Raw genomic sequence first — 18,443 nt, 5'->3', positions numbered from 1 at the left:
GCATTTTACCTGGTTTTCATCCAATGTCAACAAATAGGCCTAACAGTTTTCTGTTAAACTGGCTCAAAGTGCAGTGTGCACCTGGCTCTATTTTCTCAGCTTTTCTCCGTCACTCAGAAGGTGTTTTTAACTAGTCATAAAAACTAAATAGAAGACAGTAAAATGACAAAAATGGCATCTGTGTGTATGGAAGAATTTTTTATGCAATTTTTCATTTACTATGAGCGTCTGTTTGTTTGAGGGCTCCGCCGAGCCACAAATTAACTCAAAGATGTTCCTGAGCAACTCGGCAGGCAGAGAATATCTCTGTTGTCATAGCAACGTTAACAAGCAGGCTATGTTGTGTGTATAACATCGAAATCACGCATACACCTCCCAGAAATGGTAATATATAGTGATTCAGAGGAACAGGATGCTTTTAATCAACCAACCACAGTTTTTATAATTACAATGGACGTCAGTGAGTGAAGTGCGGTGAGTCAGCATCTAAATACCAATGCATGCGTTAGCGCACCTCGACTCACCACACACACAAATGCATACTTGTATTCTATAAAGGCGTTTCTTCACATCAGACGGTATGTCTGTTCGCAGCCCCTCTCTCACACTCGTTAGGTCTGACTCTGTTACAACACCAACCAGTTACAAAGCATCTGTTTCTTTCTGTCCTTTTCCATCATGGCTGCCCCCATACTGTGTGTTTTATTCAGTTATATGTTCACCTTAGAGGCAGTAGTTGCATTGGCACCTATAAAAATTTCGTCAGACATTTTCTAGTTTTTGTTTCAAAGACTGAATATTTTTCTCCATGGCAACAGCGGTTTGCTTCACAATGAAAGACAAAAATGTTTGCCATTTTAAGGGAAAAAAGTGTAAGGAGGTAGTTTCATTAATTTCATTCACGCAAGGTGTTTATTGTTACTGACCGGCCTCTCAATGAGGTCGATGCAGGGCTGCAGGTCCAGGCCGAAGTCGATGAAGCTCCACTCGATGCCCTCTCTCTGGTACTCCTCCTGCTCCAGGATGAACATGGTGTGGTTGAAGAGCTGCTGAAGCTTCTCATTGGTGTAGTTGATGCACAGCTGCTCAAATGAGTTTAGCTGATGGAACAGAAAACAAATACAAGCACGAACATCAGCGTGACCTGCGGAAGACTGGAAGCGAATACCTCAGATGTAGATCAGTCATTAAAGTTAATAGCCATACTGTCTCCTTAAAACGCGGGAAATAAATTTAACACCTGGAAAATTTCAAAACCAGCGATGTCCAGAATGCCGATGAAAGAGGCCCCCTGCCGTTTGGTTCTGTCCAGAGCTTTATTAATTCGATGGACCAGCCAGCGAAACAGACGCTCGTATGTTGCTTTAGCCAGAGCCTCAACAGCAAAATCAGCCTGGAGAGAGGTAAAGAAGAAATGAGACAAAGAGATGTGAAAAGAAGACTTGTTAACAGGCTTAAACACATATCCACTAAATCTGAATGGGTAGTTGTGTTTAAGCTTTTTACTAATACGTATGTTAACAACTTCTCTATGCAAAAGAGGTGATATCAGTATAAATCACACGTTTCTCCATACAGGCAAGGAAATCTTCTTTACTTGGATGGATGAAAAACTACACCGTCAATGTTAAAAATTCTCAGAAGTGCTTTGAAGAGATTTCATTCAGGAAACAGCTGTGTATCTGAGGATAAAAAAAACAAAACTGAGCCCAGCTGTTGCTCATTTTTGTTACAATGCATCTTGGGAGTTCTAGTTTTAATCCTGTACAGGCTTGGCTTGTAATTTGTAGCAAAGTAGAAACATTTTATGAATTTTTGCATCATATAGTTTATTTAATTCTCATTCTCTTCCTTAAAATAAACTTTATGATGCAAAAAAATTATGTGTGACTGCAACCGACTGGGCTTGGGTATTTTGCATAACAAACATGATATTAAAATTATTTAACCACCTTAAGTGGCTTCATTTTAATTATCAAATGTTTTTGTGCTGATGATTTAAGAATTTCATGTTAAACTTATGTTGGAAGAATTCCAGATGGAAGTTATGTAGCACTATCTATAGAAGTGGAAGAAAACTCGGATATTCAAGGTCGGTGTTTCTAAATTCAGGACCCGCTGCCGTGTTTTAGAGGTAACCCTACTTTAACACACCCAAATGAAATGAATGGCCCGTTAACAGTTTTGCAAATAACTTGATGAGGAAGTTCATCACTCTGAATCCGGTGTGTTGTAGTAGGAACACATGTAGGGCAGTGGGTCCTGAGGACAGAGATACACTGCTCAAGATGACTTATTTAATTGTACAAATCTGTAACCAGACTTACTTTGTGGCACAAAGACATAACTTCAGTTGCATGCTTAGAAAAAACCCCTAAAAAAAAACAAAAAACAACACAACACAAGACAAGCAACAAACTGACCTGCTCCTTGGTCTGAGCTTTCTGGACGTGTTCTCTTCCCACTTTGATTCTTGGTGACAGGATGGCTCTGGTAAACTCCATCACATTCATACCAAGCAGGTGACACAGTTTCTGAGCAGCTGGGAAACAAACATGGAAAAGCACAGAAAGAGAAAAAATATTTAAGTAAGAATAAAATTAAGCCACAGAAGGATATTTTAACCATTAAAACACCAAGTCATTGCTAATTTATGTCTGTTTTCATTTTTTTTTTTTTATGTAAAAATTCATGTAGAAGCGCTTATTTGGGCCTTAATGGCGTTTCTGGGGGAGGGAGGGGTTGTTTTCATATTGATTTTTGTATTGTTTTGGTTGAACTTGTTTCACAACGTTTGCTGTCTTTTAGGTTTGTGCACGAATAACAGATTAGGCTAAACCAGAGGTCGGCAACCCGCGGCTCCTTCATCCCTCTGATGCAGCTCCCTGGCTTTTGAAAAATAATAAAATGTTTATTCAATTAAAATGTATTTTTACACTTTGCTGTGTGTCTGAAAGAAGTGAAAACTTTACTGAGCAGCAAAGGGCTCACAAAGATACACTGTCTTACTTCCCCAGTTTGAGAGAATTCAACGACGCTCACATGATAAATTCAGAGTATTTTTATTCTGCAATCACCGCAAACGTCGTTTGGGAAACGATTCTGTTCAGAAAGGGGGGGACGACGACTACATTATCCTTTCCTGTCACTCCCCTAAGCCTCGATCCATCCTAAATAAAATTGCATTGGCAGGTGTGAGTCAAACTAATCTCGAGATGGAACTGGCCGACATAGCAGACAAAGACATATGGGTGTCCAAGTTTAAATGTTTGACAGCAGACCTTGAAGATGTTGCCGTCAGAGGGCCGTTCTCGCTCAAAATCACAAATGGCGTGATATTAAAAATGTTCCCAAAGCGGACAAACTTTTGTTTGAAACTTGGAATGCTTTCCCAGGCGTTCATGTGAACATAAAAAAAAAAAAAAAAAGAGTCCTGTCCATCTTTGGATTCACATATGTAGCAGGTGTTCTCCAACATGAATGTTTTTAAAAGCAAACATTGCGCACTCCTCACAGATTAGAGCTTCCAGTCCTGAGTGAAGATGAAGGTGATACAGCCCTGATGTGCAGACGCTGTACGCTGAGGTTCAGGAGCAGAAATCACATTAAACAAGTATGATAAATACTTTAATTACCTATTATTTTAGATATATTCATATATTTTCATTGTTCAGTGAAATAGTCCTTTTATTTTTCGGGTAGACCGCTGACTGCACGCGCCAGACAGCACACAGAGAAAGGACGGCATTTTTGGTTGGCTGCCGGTGGATAATTTATATATATTTCAATGTTTTTATTGGATTTTTTCATGCATAGACAACTTAAACAGAAACAACAGAAAACATGGTATTGCACCCAGCTGCCAAATTATAAATACATGGGGGGGTGGGAGGATAAAGGGTCAACTTAACCTATCAATTTGTACTATCAAAGTACAACACAAATGGATGCCAAAGCCTGCTAAACTTTTGTATAGAGCCTTGAGTCGCATGTCTGAGTTGTTCCACTCTCAGATGTGACATCACGTCCATCATCCAACGTCTATGAGAGGGTGCTTCAGTCTTTTTCCAGCCAAGCAAAATAAGCCGCCATGCAAGAAGTGTTGTGAGGCCACAATGGGGGCATGGGTGGCCGGAATTTTACAGTCACATGGCACCGCCCCAAACAATGCTGTAACAGGGTTTAATGGAATTCTTATGTTCCACACTGATGCAATGGTGTTAAAAACCCCCTCCCAAAAGCCCTTTAGCAATGGGCAGGACCAGAACCTATGACTGAGGGTGCCCGGATCACATTTACACCTTGGACAAGTCTCGTCCGTTCCTGGAAAAAGTTTGGCGAGTTTACTATTGGAAAAGTGAAAACTATGAAGCACCTTAAATTGAAGCAGCCCATGTCAGATACATATAGATGAAGTATGTACCCAGCCAACTGCCCTCTTCCATTCCACAGGAGAGATATTCAAGCCTAGTTCTATCTCCCACTGCTGTTTAACACGGTCCAGAGAGGAGGCCACTGACTCCTGCAAGAGATCATAAATAGTGGATACTGCCCCTTTTTTTTAGGGGATTCACATTTAAGCAGTCCTCTAACCACACAGCCTGTAGGGACTGGAGGAAGGGGAAAAAGTGTTTTTTGACAAAGCTACGAACTTGTAGGTACCTGAAAAAATGTGATTGTGGAATGTTGAATTTTGACCTCAACTGCTCAAATGACATAAAGTTACCTTCTGTGAAGAAATCCCTAACCACCCCTATACCCTTTCTCGTCCAAATCTGAAAGGCCGTATCAGTTAGAGACGGAGGGAAGCGGGCATTTGCACAGATGGGGGCCATGGGAAGACCCTGTCTACACCCAAAGTGAATTCGCAGCTGCTTCCATATTTTGAGCGAACCTTGAGTCGCAGGGTTGTGGCAGATTAATCCCTTCCTGATCGGTAGTGGAGCACAAATTAAGGAACTCAATGCCACAGGGCTGTAGGAACGCTGCTCCATAAGCGCCGAAAGAGGCATTTGCTCCCCATCACAAGATTGAATCAGAAAGTTTAGTTTAGATGTGTTAGCTGCCCAGTAATAATACATGTAGTTTGGCATGGCTAACCCCCCTCCTTCTTCTGTTTTTCTAGGCACTCTTTCCTTACACGCAGTATTTTCTTATTCCAAATATACAGAGAGGTAGCCTTATCTAGTTCTTTGAAAAATGACTTTGCTATAAAAACTGGAATGGTTTGGAATAGAAACAAAAATTTTGGCAGTATTACCATCTTGACTGAATTTTTGCGTCATGCCATTGATAGGGGGAGACTTGACCATCGTTCCATGTCATTTTTGGCCTGCATCAGAGCTGGTTTGAAGTTAAGTTTAAAGAGGTCCTTAAAATGTTTGGTCACTGATACCCCCAATTAGGTAAATCTGTCTTTGCACTTCCTAAATAGATAAGTGTCCAACGCTATTTGATCCGCTTTATTATTGACTGGAAAAATTAGACTCTTTGCAAAATTTATCTTATACCCTGAGAAGGAGCCAAAATCTGTGATAATTTTCACAGAAGCTGGAATGGAGTTGCAGGAATTAGACAGAAAAAGTAAGAGGTCATCGGCATATAATGCCAGTTTGTGTATGTATCCTCCTCTGCCAATTCCTCCCAAATTGCTATCCTTTCTCAGTGACACAGCTAGGGGCTCAATAGCAACATCAAACAGCAGACCGTTGGATAATTTAGGTTCGGTGTTTTCTTCATAATACAAGAAGGACTCAAATAGAAATTGGGTATTTTCCTTGAAAGTAACCTTCAACCCAAAGTCTTTTTTTATTATTTAAAATGTTTTTGTTGCATGCAGAAATGTAATGTTGTCTTCTCTGCAGTTGTTCATTTATTTAATAAATGCAACACATTATAGTTAGTATATATATAAATTAAAGGCAAAGGAAAAAACATTATATGCAACGTTATTTCATTTTGAATGTCAAAAGGGATTTGTGGTTCCCAGTAGTTTCTTTACTGTGGGAAAAGGGTCCAAATGGCTCTTTGAGGGGTAAAGGTTGCCGACCACTGGGCTAAACGGTGCACAAAGTTGACGACTGGTTTTAAAACTCAACTAATGTTGTTGTGTGTCAATGTGCAGAGACATGGTGATGTTTACAGCGCTGTGTTAAAAGAACTGCAATGCTCCTTTAAGATCGAGCTGAAAAAAGTTAGCTGTGAGAAACTTCCTGTTTAATGGTGAATGTTTCGCCACAAGCTTTACCAATAAACACCACACAGTCCTTTAGTTCCAGCAGAGTCTCGTGTCTGCTTCACCACTGCTGGGTAAAGGGAGCTAACCCTGAAGCTAGCTGCAGCTTCACCCTGGAGGAATCACCTCTCCTCCAGCTCCTGACCTTCGTGTGCAGGCAAAAAGTTTAGCAGCTGTTTCTGTCAGGGTTTTCACTGATAGTGGTGGCAACAGACCAGAGCAGCACTGTTATGAACCCCTCAGAAACAAAATATAAAAAAAAAAAAAGAAAATTAAACACACATTAAACAAATACCATCTCACACGTTTTACAATTTCCTTTGGAGATTGTATTTTTTTAATTTCATTATTAATGATGTCATGATGACGTCAGGACCAACTGATTCATTTTGAAAGGCCTTAATAGTCAACTTCATATATCACCTAAAATGGCCATCCCTACCATCTGTACCTGTTCCAAAAACTATAAATTAAGTAAAAGCCTCAGTTATCAGATTATGAGGCTAAAATTATGTAAAATGAATGTAATAATGGATATAGCAGCATAAAGGCCAACCAAAGCAACAAAACAGAATTTGTTACGAACAGTACTTTGTAGAAAAAAAGACAAATCAACAGGGGCCTTTTCTCATGTGCATATCATTCTTTCAAGTCTTGGCTTTCAGGAGAAAAAATATTGGCTTTGAAACAAACACACAACAGAAACTGTTTACATATTTATACTTTTTCCTCCAGCTGTTTTTAGCTATTTACAGTTATTTATGCTACTGTTTCTCTACTATCCTCATAGAACCAGCTCTAACAGTATACAGTTTTTTGCGCCACCGTGCATCAAAAAAGGCTTCTTGGCTTCTTTTTATTTAGTTATTTTTAGACACACAAAAAACTTTCTGCTGTTGATCTTTGGCTGCTCCTGATTAAACATTACCGTCAGTTTAAGCTCTCTGATAGGTTGAAAGTTTGACAGGATAGTGATAGTGATCTTTTTTTTTATTATGAAAATGCAATCAATAACATTGTTATCATGGACTCATTGTGGATTTACCAGAGTCTGTGAATAAATACTAATTTTGAGGATTGTAAACCTCCTGGACGAGACATAAATGTCTAGAAAACTTCTGTGGGTCACCTAAATAGTACGCTATCTATCACAATTCACCCGGCCACAATTACTACCGTTCCTGAGAAATTGGTGGCAATCTAAGCGACAGTGCTCTGGGGCTTTGATGGTCTAGCAGAATTTTAAGGGTTAAAACAAACTAACCAACATCAGTTTATTAAATTAAAGAGTAACCTAAAAACAGAAAACAGAAGCAAAAGCTGGATTTTAAAGAGCAACTTGACGGACATGATTAAACCGATTCATATTGACATTTCTAACTGACTGGCAAAAAGCAATATTTTACATGGCTCAAACATGTGGAAAACTAGAAGAAAAAGAAAAAAAAAATCTTGTTTTCACAACCAGGTTTCACTGAAAAAAAAACATCTGGTATGGTCCTGCATGCTGCTGCTCTATTTGGTAATATCTAGCTGAGCTGCCCGCCAAGCATCGGACTGATTCGCTCTCTCTGTCTCGCCCTTTTAAGTGCCAAATTGTGCAGCGTCACATGTGGAGAAACTGTAGCTGTGCCCAGTTTCCTTTAGGAGTAAATCCTCTCATTGACTTGGCTTTGCAGCAGATTGATGAGGCTCAGGGAGAGAAAAGGCATCCATCACCAGCCCCTCTGTTTGGAGGACGGAGTGAATGTGAGTGAGCCAAACAGAGGAGGACAGATGTTGAAGCACATAAAGGAAGAGGAAAAAGGTGGAGAAGAGTGTCTTGACCTGTGCACGCCTAGCTGTGAAGTTATGCAACTGATGGTCTGCTGTGTGTGTAAGTAATTCTTGGATATCTACCAGTATTGTCCGGCATGGAGGCTTGGTCAGTGTTTCTCTCCTTCTTGAAGACAATGTTGCCAAACTGAAGCACAGAGGAAACCACCTTCAACATGGCTGCAAACATCAGAATCAAGGAAAACAACATTAGTATGTAAAGTACCAGTTTTTGCACAAGATAATTTGTTAATTTCAAGACAGCTTCCTTTATAAACCTGTTTTTTATTCTGTAACACACCCATTATCTCATCATGGGCGAAGCTCATGATGTGCATGGCTTCCATGGTCTCATGGAAGTTGTCTTTGTCCTGCTGGCCTGGTATGGGGATGTTACCGTTGGACAGGAAGCGGTAGTTATTGAATCCCTCCAAAAGTAGATCTGCTGTGGACAGAAAATTGGACAAACATTCACATCTAGCAATTAGCTGTGGTTTGGAGTTATGACAGACAGATGCATCTTGACAGTCTACTCACATCTGAGGTGCTCGCCAGCTCCGGCTAGCAGCTGGTAAAAAATGTGGAAGGTTCGCTCATCTTTGGCTTGACGAATAGCTCTGGATTTCTCCAGCAAGTCTAACACAGAAGGGTCAGGAAAAAAAACAAAAACAAATATAGCTGGTAAACTAAAAGGTTTGTGTCCAACCTCTTTATGTGTTCTGTAATCAGCCATGGGATGAAAAGTCTCAGGTTAATAAGCCTCTTTCATAATCATCTCATCAAGAGAGACTGAAATGGTCGTTTTAAAAGAGGATACAAGTTTCGATATTGGCCCCAACGATGTAGCCGGTGACATCGAAGTTGATCCGGATAAATTTCCCCTGCAAAGGTGAACACAAGAGAACTGCTCAGGAAGTGCACGAGGACAGAAAGAAAATTATTACCAATAGTGTATTTTAACCATTATTTAAATAGAATAGTAGTTGATAAAAGTTTATTTGTGTCTCTTCTGTGACTGTGAGGAGTTAGTCTGAAGTGTCAGTGTCTAGCTGAATGATGTGTAACTACTGAAAGTAGAGTAGGATTATATTAAATTGCTTTCAAGACACAAATCACTAAAGCAGAATCAGAGGTGAATCTAAGACTGGTGACGAGGAGGCGGGTGTGGATGTTAGATCAGATCTGGTGAGCTGCATATTAGCTTTTAATATTTCCATTTGGCTCAACTTACAAAACGTGATGAGTTGTCATTTTTCACAGTCTTTGCATTGCCAAAGGACTCGAGGATGGGGTTGGCTTGTAAAAGCTGACGTTCCAGTTCACCCTAAAAACAAGCAAAACAAACGCAGGCAACACTGTCACCAAATAAGGTCAAAAAAAAGAAAAGAAAAACAAAAGATGAGGTTGTCATTTTCACAGACGAATGAAAACACACCCATGCAAAGACCGCAGACATCTGAAGGTGGTGACAAGGTTTGTACACACTTTACAAACATTATTCCCATGTGGGAGAAAATTAAAGCCAGAGCGACGAAAGCAAGTGTCGCAAGCATAACGCCGAAAAAATTATCTTAATGGATGAAAGTGGACAAAAACATGCAAACTGTCGATAAGATAATTTTTTAAGCACCTTTTCCAAACAGCAGGGCTCATGCAGACAAGTGACTCAAACTTTAGTTCAAAAACAATATCAAATAAACTAAAATAGAATAAAATTTAATTAAAAATAGGATAAAATAAAAATGTAAAATAAATGCGAATAAATAAAAAAGATTACATCAGAATTAAAAACACTTGGAAAAATAAAAAAAAAAGTGAATAAAATAAAAATATTAATAAATTTGAAAAAAACAATTAGAATTATTAAAAAAAATAATAAAAAAGCAAACAGAATAAAACAGAAGGCAAATAAAAGATAGCATTTGAATAAATTAAAATAAATAATAGAATACATAAAACAGAATTTAAAAAAGCTAAATAAATCAAATTAAAATAAATTGGAATAAAATAAATAAGATAAAATAAAAAAAAAGAAAACAAAGACTGGGTAAAAGGGAAGGTAAATAGATTAAAGTATAATTTTGTATAATTCAGGGTCTTGGGGAAGCTGGAGCTCATCCCAGCAGCTACAGAGAGGCAGGTACACCTGGACAGGTGGCCAGTCCATCGCAGGACCAACACAGAGACAAACAACCACTCACACTCACCCCTAGCAAGAGTTTAGAGCGACCAGTTAACCTAACATGCATGTGTTTGGATGGTGGGAGGAAGCCGGAGACCCCGGAGAGAACCCACGCATACACGGGGAGAACATGCAAACTCCACACAGAAAGGCTGCTGTTTGACCCCTCCCCCCCGGCCGAGGCTCGAACCAGCGACCTTCTTGCTGTGAGTAAATATTCAGACTTACAGATTCACTGACTTATATTTACAGACTCAAAGCTTTTGCATTTTTTGTCTGAACCACGTAAGTTCAAAGTCATGCACACACTGAATGGAAAAGTAAAAAAGAAGAAGAGGCGCTAACCCTGGCTCTGCTCACTCTCTGCATTGTTGTTTCAGTTAGTGAAAGGAATTTTCTTTTACTGGCTTTGTTTTGTGTTCAAAGAAAAATGTGTCCCTGAAAATATATTTATTATTTTGATCCGGCTCCATACTTTAAAAAGCTGAATAAATAAAAGATTTATGAAAATGTTTTGACAGGTGTTTTCACTACGTTACCGTCTGAGCCACATTGTGTTTTCGTCATGGCCAGAGAATCCAAACTTGCTGACAGAAAAACTTTTTCTCCTGCTACGTTATTTTCTTCTTGTGGCTGAGAGAGCCATTTTCCCATTACGACAGAAATAGCTCCACAACCCACAGATTTCAGTAAGCCTTTTTCCACAAAAGGGAACTGAGGAATCAGCATTACGCGCAGGATGTGAGACATTTAGAGCAATCTTTGGCCAACAGGCCTGATTCAGCACAATGGAATGAAGCAGCGGTGCAGCCCACAGAGGGCAGAGGATTCAGAAGCCGAGGCCTCTATTTTTATATAAACACAGGTCTGTGGTGCAGCTTGGTGGTCAAATCTGTTCACTGGCAGCCTCCATTCATCTTTAAATTGTTTATTTTTCCTACTAAACGACTACAAGCTGGTCTCCTTTCAGAGAGCCAGCTGGTTGGCAAGTTGTGCAGCAGGACTTTCAGCAGATTTAAAGGAGTCAAAGAGGATCAGTCACAACTGTCCCAGCAAATCTTCTGGAACGGGGGCCAGTTGTTTGCACGGCGCAACATCTGCTTCAGGTCGCAGGGCCAGACAAATATTTCAAGTCATTCTTTTCAAAAGCAAGGAAAAAAATAAGAAGGCTGGGCAGGAACCAGGCCATGTGGAGAACTCATCTGGACCAGATTCTTAGCCAGGCAAGAGGTCCAAAGGGGCTCCACTAGGGTCACTAGGTTGAGTTATAAAGTAACCCATAAACCAGGGATGTCAATTTAAAATTTAGTTTGAGGGTCACATCTGGCACAACTTGATCTTAAGTGGGCCGAAGCAGTAAAATAACAGCATAATAAGCTATTAATAATGAAAACTCCTAATTTACCGTCTGTTTCACAGCAAAGATGCACAAGTATTATCACGATCACATTTAACGATCTATCCTGTTAGAAAACATGAACATCCTGAAATTTCTGGAGAAAAATATACGCAGTTAGAACAATATTTTATACATTACATATTTATGAACTTTAGATGTTTTATTTATTCACATTTTATTTGACTTTATTTTTTCTTATATATCTTTTATATACATTACTTTACATTATAGACACGTTTTATTAATTAAATGGAAAAATTTAAGGTTACCAGAATGGACATGAAATGGTCCACCACTGTAGCTTCATTAATCATTATTACTTTTTAAATTATTGACTAACAATACATGTTTTAAAATATTGTATAGCAGAGTTTGATTATCCTCATTTATTCAGTTTGGGATCTGGTTTAAAAAGTTTGGGTTTTCAAGCTCCTGAAAAGTTTCATGTAAACGAAATGTCCAGTTGATTAAAAAGTGGACACGGTCTTAATTTTTAATCACAATGGCCCTGAATGGTCAAAGCCTCTGGGACCACAGGTTAGGAACCACATGTCTAGAGCTCATGTTTATAGTTACTATATAGATATAAAAACTCATAAATGGGAGAGTTTTTAATATACATATGGCTTCGTGGCCAGGTATCTTCTGTAGATGTAAGAGTTTATTATTTATTCTTTTTTTAAGGGTTCCATCATCACACTGAAAGATACGTTAACCTGAATTTCAGCAGACTGGAGCAAATGAAAGAACACCAGCCGCTGGTGATATTCTCTCTTGTCACATGCCAGTTTTAACGTTCTTTGCTTGCCAACATTCACATAGTTAGAATTCAGAGAAGTTCTTTTACTAAAAGTTCATTACAGTGGCAGAATATTTCCTATATAGTTGACCCTATTTTCTACGCACTAATGCTGCATTCTGTGAAGACATTTTATACACCACTAGCAAAGTATTTTAACTTTACATCAAGTGATGAAATCTGAGAGGAAATAGAGAAGAAATTCATCATTCAGGGTAAGGTTGAGGATTGGGTTCATGCAAAGGAAAAAGACTTGATAATGCTCAGTTTTAATCACATATTTGACATGTAAAAAAAACCCAAAACAAATAGATTAACAGTGATATCTAAAGGAATTAATGTACCAATAAATTGCAGCCATAGCACTATTAATAAATAAATATCTAAGCCTTCGTTTGCAGGTTTGTTTCTGACTAGTGGGATGTGCTTATTTGTGAGTAAAACGTGTTAAATGATAAAAAGAAGTGACTTATTAAATTAGTGAGGACAACAAATGCAGATCATGCAAAGCAGGTGGATGAAGGTATTGCAGATGGAAAGCATCTACTGCCCAACTGTAGGGAGTATCTAAGAGTTAATAGTGAGTTATGTCATCAAGCAGTTAGCGACAGAGTGAATAAAGCACCCCTTCAATATTTGAGTAAAGTGGGATAGGTGAGAAACTACATACTACTCACATAAAACAGGGGTCCACTCTGCAGGGGAGATTCAGTTGTTAAATAAACAACAAATATTTTAGAAATAATAAATTGAAAAAGTCATGGATATGAGCAATTCTGTAGTTAAAGTGGAACATTAACATGGCAACAACAACCTACAGCAGACTGACTGGAATCAGCAGCAGCTGTTAATAAAATACTACAGTGGGATGTTGTCCTGGTCCTCCAGACCCAGAGCAGACCAGACCAGAGTTACCCCCCATCCTGAATATCAGGCTGACTGTGAGGTAGTCACTGGATAGGTAACTGGGTCCTGATGACCAGGATGGAGATGAACTAGGTGAACTAGTTAGTCCTGAACTCTTATATGTGATGCTTTTAAACCAGGATGTTGTCATCAAAAGTCCAAACAGTTATAATATACATTTATGCTCCTAAATGTAACTTAACACTTAAACAGCTGTAATAAACATTTCAAACAACACAAGACAGCCAACGTTCCTCATGTTGATACCACAACATACACACACAGCATGCACATGATTGCATTTCATAAACATGACAAGCAAATTAACGATACGGCACATCTGGAAAAATTTATTAAAATATGACAGAGTAATCTTGCCACTTTTAACATTTACTTACAACTGCATTTTGTGCCTGACAGAAAAAGACAGAGAAGATACTAATGAGGTTTCCAGACATGAATCTGTCCAGAGGAATCAGTGATGATCCATCAAAAAGCACATATTTAACATATTTTATGAGCTCAAATTATAGAGAAATTGATTTTGTTTGTAAGGAAATTGTTAGTCTGGCATGCATATGAACATGGTGTTTAAGAAAGCATAGAAACTTGCCTGTAGTTTCACTGGTTTTGGTGATTCGGGCTGTTTTTTTTTTTTTTTAAACAGATAAACAAACAAAGATTAGATTAGATTGAGAACACAAATACTCAAGTATAAATTCAAGTAAAAAAAAAAAAAAAGGAGTGAGGATGGAGGACATAAGTCAGGCATCTTGACCATATTTTGAAATATGTACAAATCAAATCTACAAGTACGGATTAATTCTGCAAGTCTGAAGATGCAGGTCTGACATCACAAGTAAATGTGTCAGAAGTCAATAAACACAATTCAGGAAACACATCAGAAAATACAAGTAAATTTTACAAACTAGAAAACAAGTCAGAAAAAAACCTCTTAAAATTCAAGTAAATTTATAAGTCATAAAATACAATTTAGAAAACACAATTTTATGCTCCATCTGTTTTTGTTTTTGTGTTCTTTTTGTTCTGTTTTTCTTGTTTTGCAACCACCAGACAGATTCCTTGTATGAGCAAACGTACCCAGCACTAAAGTACAATAAAGTACATTTTACAAGTCAGAAAAAAAGTCTGAAAATATAAGTAAATTTTACTTGTCATAAAATACAAGTCTTAAAATACTAGTAGATTTTACAAGTTAGTAAGTACACAAGTACCAGACCTACTCAAGAACCAGTCAGACTTCTCTAATTCCGAACCAATCATGGACAAAGGAGGGCTAAGATTCTCTGAGTCCACTACCAAACTTTACCTTGTGTCAAAGAGCAGTGCTGCTGTTACAGCTCCCTAACGAAAGTCTGGTTAAGTAAGACTGGTTAGGGATTAGAGAAATGTGACGGACAAATGTTTTATTTTCAGACTTGCGCAATTAATACATACTTATAGATTTGAGTTTTATCTGAGCTTGTTACAGTTTCAAATGTGGAGACAAGTTACAAAACGTATGTCCCTATTTTAGCTCCATACGTCTATTACTAAATCTACTATTTACAACACGTCTATGACTCCATCTTTTGCTAATAGAAGTAGTTAAAAAAATCCCATCTTGGCTAAACTACCCTCTCGGTAACTGTTACCTTGTCTTTAAAGGCTATTCTTTTAGTAAATAAATCAATGTGACCTCTCATGTCTTCAGTTTCAAGCAGGTATTTTACCTAAAGGAAACTCTGGATGAAAAGATGGAAAATTAGCAGCTTTGAATACTTACAGGAATGTTGTGGTCTTTTCTTCCTTTGTGGGAGGAAGCAACATGCGCCAGGTACTGAATGACCTTTTTTGTGTTTTCTGTCTTACCAGCTCCTGACTCGCCTCTGCAGGACACAAAAATAGATGATGGAGAAACACAAATCTCTTCATATCAAGCTCAAGCTAAAAGAACTGGTGGATATTCTGTCATCTGGATCTTTAATCTGTCAAGTCAAAGTCCAGGTTTGCAGCTGTTGTTTTGTATGACACATAGCTTGTCACCACTGTCACACAGACACTACACCATAGAAAAACATTGCCAATGTCTTTAAGCAATGCAGAAATTTGCTCCAGCACTTTAGATTAACAAGTTACATCTGAGGTTTTACATGAAGTGTAAATCTGCATGCACAAGATATTGTTTTTGCTTTCGACTGCACCAGTGTGACATGGCTGAAGATAAAGATGGGAAAGTGGCATGTGAGTGGTGACGGTTTTGGTAGCAACTGTGAACAGTGTGTAATCATGGAGGGATTGCATCAGCGTCCCTGTCCTCGGACTGTGGGGTGTTACATTCCTACGGTCCTTCTTTGTCAGAGACGTGCCACATAGACAGGGAGTGCTGACTTGTGAGGTTTAGAGAGTTTTGTATCTTAGAATTAGTTTGTGTAAATTAATAATAAAAAAAGTGGGAACTAATTTGATTCTACTTGTCTAAAATTGAAGATTTTTTTTAACCAGCAAAATCTTGTTTAATGCCTAAAGCTATTATTTCTGCACAGGTTTGGATTTTTTTAACACGAGTTGGAATACGGTAAACCTGAATCATCTCGAGTTTATTAATAATTTATTTTCTTCTTTTTAATTAACAGCCAACTAAAAGGTTTTATGCTTTTGTAAGCGGTAACGTTCAGTTGAAGTGAAATATTTTGTGTGCAGGATGACTTTTTGTTGTTCCTCTGTAAATTTAGAAGGAACAAAACAACATCACCACCTTAACGTTCATCCTGCATGCCAACAGGAGCGGTTGCAAGGCCAGTGTTGATGCCATAGCATTTTCTCAGGCTACATTCCTGTCATCTGCAGACACTCGCCACTGAAATGCCAGACATTTTTCACGTTTCTCTCAAGTAGTGGCAGTCTGATCAGTGTCACTTGCTTTTTTAAGAAAAAGAAAAAAACACTGTCAAGAGACAACTAGTCCCCTTTCACGGCCCTTTCAGCCTATTTATTTAATTCTAATTCAATTTAGACAAAAGAATAAATGGAACAAATACCCTGCAGTGTTTAAAATGTTCTAAAATAATTCTGGTAATGTGTACTCACGTGCAAAGGATGGACTGGTCCTCTCGATCTGTGGATAAGACAGGAAAAAAGAAAAGAGAAAACAAATAAACAAACAACAATTTTGACAATTTACTCTGATATAACTATTAAATGAAATATTTATTTCAACCACACAACTCAAACTTTTATTTTTTAATGTGTTTTAGTGCTGAGCTACAAACAATATAACAGCCCAACAGGTTTTATGGCTAAAAAAAGAGGAGACGGGTAGGATGTGTACAAGTTTTATTCAACTCTGAAGGCATTTTTATTTCTTCTCTAAACACCAGTGAACAAAATGAATGCAAAAGTCGGGACTCATCTGGATTAATTCTGTATCGCATAAGGAGAATAATAATGGATGTGATCTCTTAGGAAAACAAGGAAAAAGCTGTTTGCCCCCACAGGGAAAGCCACCTGTCATCCCTAGAATTGTGCAAAACCTAAATATCGCAATAAAAAAAACTGGTAATGGAAACACCTATTTCCAAAAAATATCAAATACTGCTGAAAAGTTTTTACTCTCTCATGATGTGGTTTTTCAGGCATGTCGATATAGAAGTATATCACAAGTGTAATGGAAACACTTGTTTTGCATTTACACGTCACCGGAAGTGATTGCGGGGGTCATGTGACCAGTTCATTTCAGGTAAAAATGACGCAGTATGTCTGGACGGAGGAGACGGAAATATTTTTATATAATTAGAAAGAAAAATAAAACCCTCATCCTTGATAGCAAACAGCAAAAAGCAGTTTTACAAGAACTTAGAAATCTCCTTCCTCCTCAAAGTGGAGTCTCGTGGGACGAGATTTTACGAGAACTGCAGCTTATGTGCTAAACACCATTAAATGGAAACACTGCAGTTGTACTTTGTCGAGTTTTTGAAATTTCTCTTTTATTTTGCGAAAAACTATCATAGAAGTGCAGTCTATGATGCACGAATTTCAATAAGACAAAATCGGCATACTTTTCTGCATGGACTCAGCTGACGTGAACTTGTGTTTATTCTCAATTTAAACTTGGCTTGACAGTGTGTTTGTCGACGTGAATAACTATCATAAATTAACTATCACAAAAACGATTAATGATTAGGGATTGAAGAAAATTCAAATATCAGGTATCAGTGAAAATGGGCCCGATCAATAGACGCAGATCTATTTAGTGTAATTCTATGCTGTACACTCTCCAAGCCTCCATCCTGGTAAATAGGAGGGGAATAAAAACTCTTAAAACTTTTAAAAATTTTTAGATTTTATTTCATTTTCTTTTTTAATTTTTCAGCTTTTTTTTGAGTCTGTGAAATCCAAATACTTTTAGCTGGCACTGGCTACTAAAGAAAAACAAACCGCTGAACTGTTCCCAGCTCATGCTGCCACTGTGGCAGATAAAACCAGAGCTGTTGGACAAACTCGGCGGTGAATAAATAAAATCATTTAGTACTTGTGCTGCAAGCTGCTGCGTTCTGGCAGAGGTCAAGATCGGCAGAAGCGCTGACTGTCTTCTTCTGGGGTAAAATGATAAATAGTTATTGGATGGAGGACACAGCTGGATGACTCATCAAGGACAACATGGATTTCCTGGTTTTGAAAAGAAGCTTCCTGGTCTACTGAAAGGCAACTGTCCATACACAAATCCACTACAGGCAAGCTGATATTTCACCTCATGCTATAACATCATCATGTCTACATTAGTGCTACATTTAAATAAGATGCATTAAACTGAAGCAGCACAATCCAAACAACACTCTCTCTGTAGCCTCTACTTCACCTTTGTTATTTTTTCCTCTTCCTCTCTCTTCATTCGATAAATACACACACACACACAACACATCCCAGAGAGCTAGTGTCTCCTTATCTGACCGGTTGCAGACGCAGTGGAAAGATATGATCCAGTCACTGTGAGACAGTTCACATCCATTCATCTCTTCGGACTATACAGTGCTGAATTACTGACAACGACTCCTTGTCTGTGAGATGAGAACTACCATAAGAGGGACTGTTATTTCTGTAACATTAC

At 38.2% G+C, this 18,443-nt stretch overlaps 1 protein-coding gene across 8 annotated transcripts in view; it reads right to left on the bottom strand.

Moving 5' to 3' along the window:
- The window catches only part of LOC121638423 (myosin-10-like), a 72,914-nt gene that overhangs the window by 30,862 nt on the left and 23,609 nt on the right, over window positions 1-18,443 (bottom strand). For 3 of the 8 annotated variants that reach the window (XM_041983206.1, XM_041983207.1, XM_041983211.1), the window contains exons 4-16: window positions 16,427-16,454; window positions 15,123-15,225; window positions 13,950-13,979; window positions 13,735-13,749; window positions 13,108-13,125; window positions 9,282-9,374; window positions 8,868-8,931; window positions 8,588-8,686; window positions 8,352-8,495; window positions 8,135-8,230; window positions 2,424-2,542; window positions 1,241-1,393; window positions 927-1,100 (exon numbers count right to left, since the gene is read on the bottom strand). In XM_041983206.1, coding sequence (XP_041839140.1) covers window positions 927-1,100; window positions 1,241-1,393; window positions 2,424-2,542; window positions 8,135-8,230; window positions 8,352-8,495; window positions 8,588-8,686; window positions 8,868-8,931; window positions 9,282-9,374; window positions 13,108-13,125; window positions 13,735-13,749; window positions 13,950-13,979; window positions 15,123-15,225; window positions 16,427-16,454 — 1,136 coding nt within the window. The remainder of the gene's footprint in view (window positions 1-926; window positions 1,101-1,240; window positions 1,394-2,423; window positions 2,543-8,134; window positions 8,231-8,351; window positions 8,496-8,587; window positions 8,687-8,867; window positions 8,932-9,281; window positions 9,375-13,107; window positions 13,126-13,734; window positions 13,750-13,949; window positions 13,980-15,122; window positions 15,226-16,426; window positions 16,455-18,443) is intronic. The other 5 variants (XM_041983208.1, XM_041983212.1, XM_041983210.1 and 2 more) reach the window with 3 other exon arrangements.

The sequence above is a fragment of the Melanotaenia boesemani genome, chromosome 4, assembly GCF_017639745.1.
Source record: "Melanotaenia boesemani isolate fMelBoe1 chromosome 4, fMelBoe1.pri, whole genome shotgun sequence".
NCBI lineage: Eukaryota > Metazoa > Chordata > Actinopteri > Atheriniformes > Melanotaeniidae > Melanotaenia > Melanotaenia boesemani.
This window is presented reverse-complemented; position numbering and strand designations above follow the sequence as displayed.